Here is a 1,748-nt window from a genome sequence, read left to right as displayed (position 1 = left end):
ACACACATATATATATATATATATATATATATATATATATATATATATATATATATATATATATATATACTGCTACTAACGCATACTTATATTTTAATATTAGTAAAATTATTTATAATTTGAAGTCTGGATTGTGAAAACCCAAAAAAGAAAAGAAAAAGAAACAACAGCAAGAGCTGCCTATACACCGCAGCGAAGACGAAGCCACCCCAGGGGAGCTGCCTATACACCTCAACTGCTGCTCCTCTGCCCGGACCGAGGAATATATTTTTATTATTATTTATTATTTATTATTATTATTATTATATGGATATTTTTATTACTGTTTCCCGCCTTCAATGCATGCAGGCGCAGCGGATGCAGCAAGTGTACGTACACCTTACAGGGTGCGCATACACCCGAGACATCAGCAGGTGTATAGAGAACAACTGCGTTTTAGTTTGTTTCCTTTGGTTATTTATTCTCACTGCTCTCTCTTTTCTGTTTTCTGCTGCTGCTGCTGCTGCTGCTGCTGCTGCTCTCCCTCTCCCTGCTGCTGCTTCTCTTGTCGCTTGGGCCCCGCACCGCCTGCTGCCAGCTCTGGCTTCTCCTTCTCAATGCTTCTGCTTTTGCTGCTGCCCCTGCTGTTGCCGCTGTTGCTACCTCCTCCCGCTGCTTGTGTTGCGGGGGTTTTACTCTGTTGCTGTGGTTGTTTGCTTGGCTTATCTTGCGCATCTGCTGCTGCTGCTTCTGCTGGTGCTGCTTCTGCTGCTGGTGCATCTGCTGCTGCAGGTGCTGCTGCAGCAGACTCTGCTGCTGGTGCTGCTGCTGCTGCTGGTGCTGCTGCTGGTGCTGCTGATACAGGACCGCCTATCCTCCCCGCTTCATCTAGAGCAATAGCCCTCCTAACAGACTCCTCCTGTTTAAAGGCTACCCATGCGTATCCATCATTACACCCCCCGCGTACATACACCTCAATATCTACTGGGCCGTATGTTGCCTGCAGCCGCTGCTTCAGCTGAGCCTGTACACCGCATGCAAACAGCAGCAGAAAAAGCAGCAAAAGCAGCAGCAGAAACAGCAATAAACCACCAGAAACACCCACAGCAGCAGCAAACAATATAATAACAATCGGCAGCATCTCCCTCTGCTGCTCCGTGAAGATATTACATCGTTCTCTTCTCTTCTATTGAGGGGAACATAAAACCTTATAAACCTTATAACAATTCAAAAAAACCCTAAACCCTAAACCCTAAACCCTAGAAGTAAAACCCATTACTTTATACTAAATATAGCTTGTTGCTGGCTGCTGTGCTGCACTGACCTCAGAGAAGCGCGTGGGTATGTGTCGTATGTACACCCGGCTTGCAGGCTGCACATATCGGGGCTCTTCACCGTACAGCAGCCGCCACGTTGGCTCTGAACTTGCAGGAGCTGCCATCTTGTCACCAGGAGAAACACCGAGCTGTCTGTACACCTGAAACCTGTCTGTTTGTACGCTGCCTGTACACCTGAAACCTGACGTATGTATGGATGTACACCTGCAGCCTACTTGTATACCTGAAACACCTGCCTATACACCTGAAAACTACCTGTATACCTGATACCTGATTGTATACTTTAAACCTGAATGTATAACTGAAACCTGCCTATACACCTGAAACCTGCCTGTACACCTGAATCGACCTGCAGGCACCAGCAAACAGAACGCAGCAATGAGGCGAGTGAACGAAGAAACAGAAATAAATTTATAATGTTGAAAATTAATG

General features: G+C 45.8%; 1 protein-coding gene across 1 annotated transcript; it reads right to left on the bottom strand.

Annotated features, from left to right (window-relative positions):
* Nucleotides 1-463: 463 nt before the first annotated feature.
* EMH_0019620 (uncharacterized protein) lies at nt 464-1,420 on the bottom strand (the record flags this gene model as incomplete). Its single annotated transcript, XM_013501393.1, has 2 exons — nt 464-1,003; nt 1,304-1,420. 2 exons carry the CDS (start codon nt 1,418-1,420, stop codon nt 464-466), a joined length of 657 nt encoding a protein of 218 aa, XP_013356847.1.
* Between the last annotated feature and the right edge of the window lie 328 nt (nt 1,421-1,748).

The sequence above is a fragment of the Eimeria mitis genome, genomic scaffold (assembly GCF_000499745.2).
Source record: "Eimeria mitis Houghton genomic scaffold, Emh_scaff682, whole genome shotgun sequence".
NCBI lineage: Eukaryota > Apicomplexa > Conoidasida > Eucoccidiorida > Eimeriidae > Eimeria > Eimeria mitis.
This window is presented reverse-complemented; position numbering and strand designations above follow the sequence as displayed.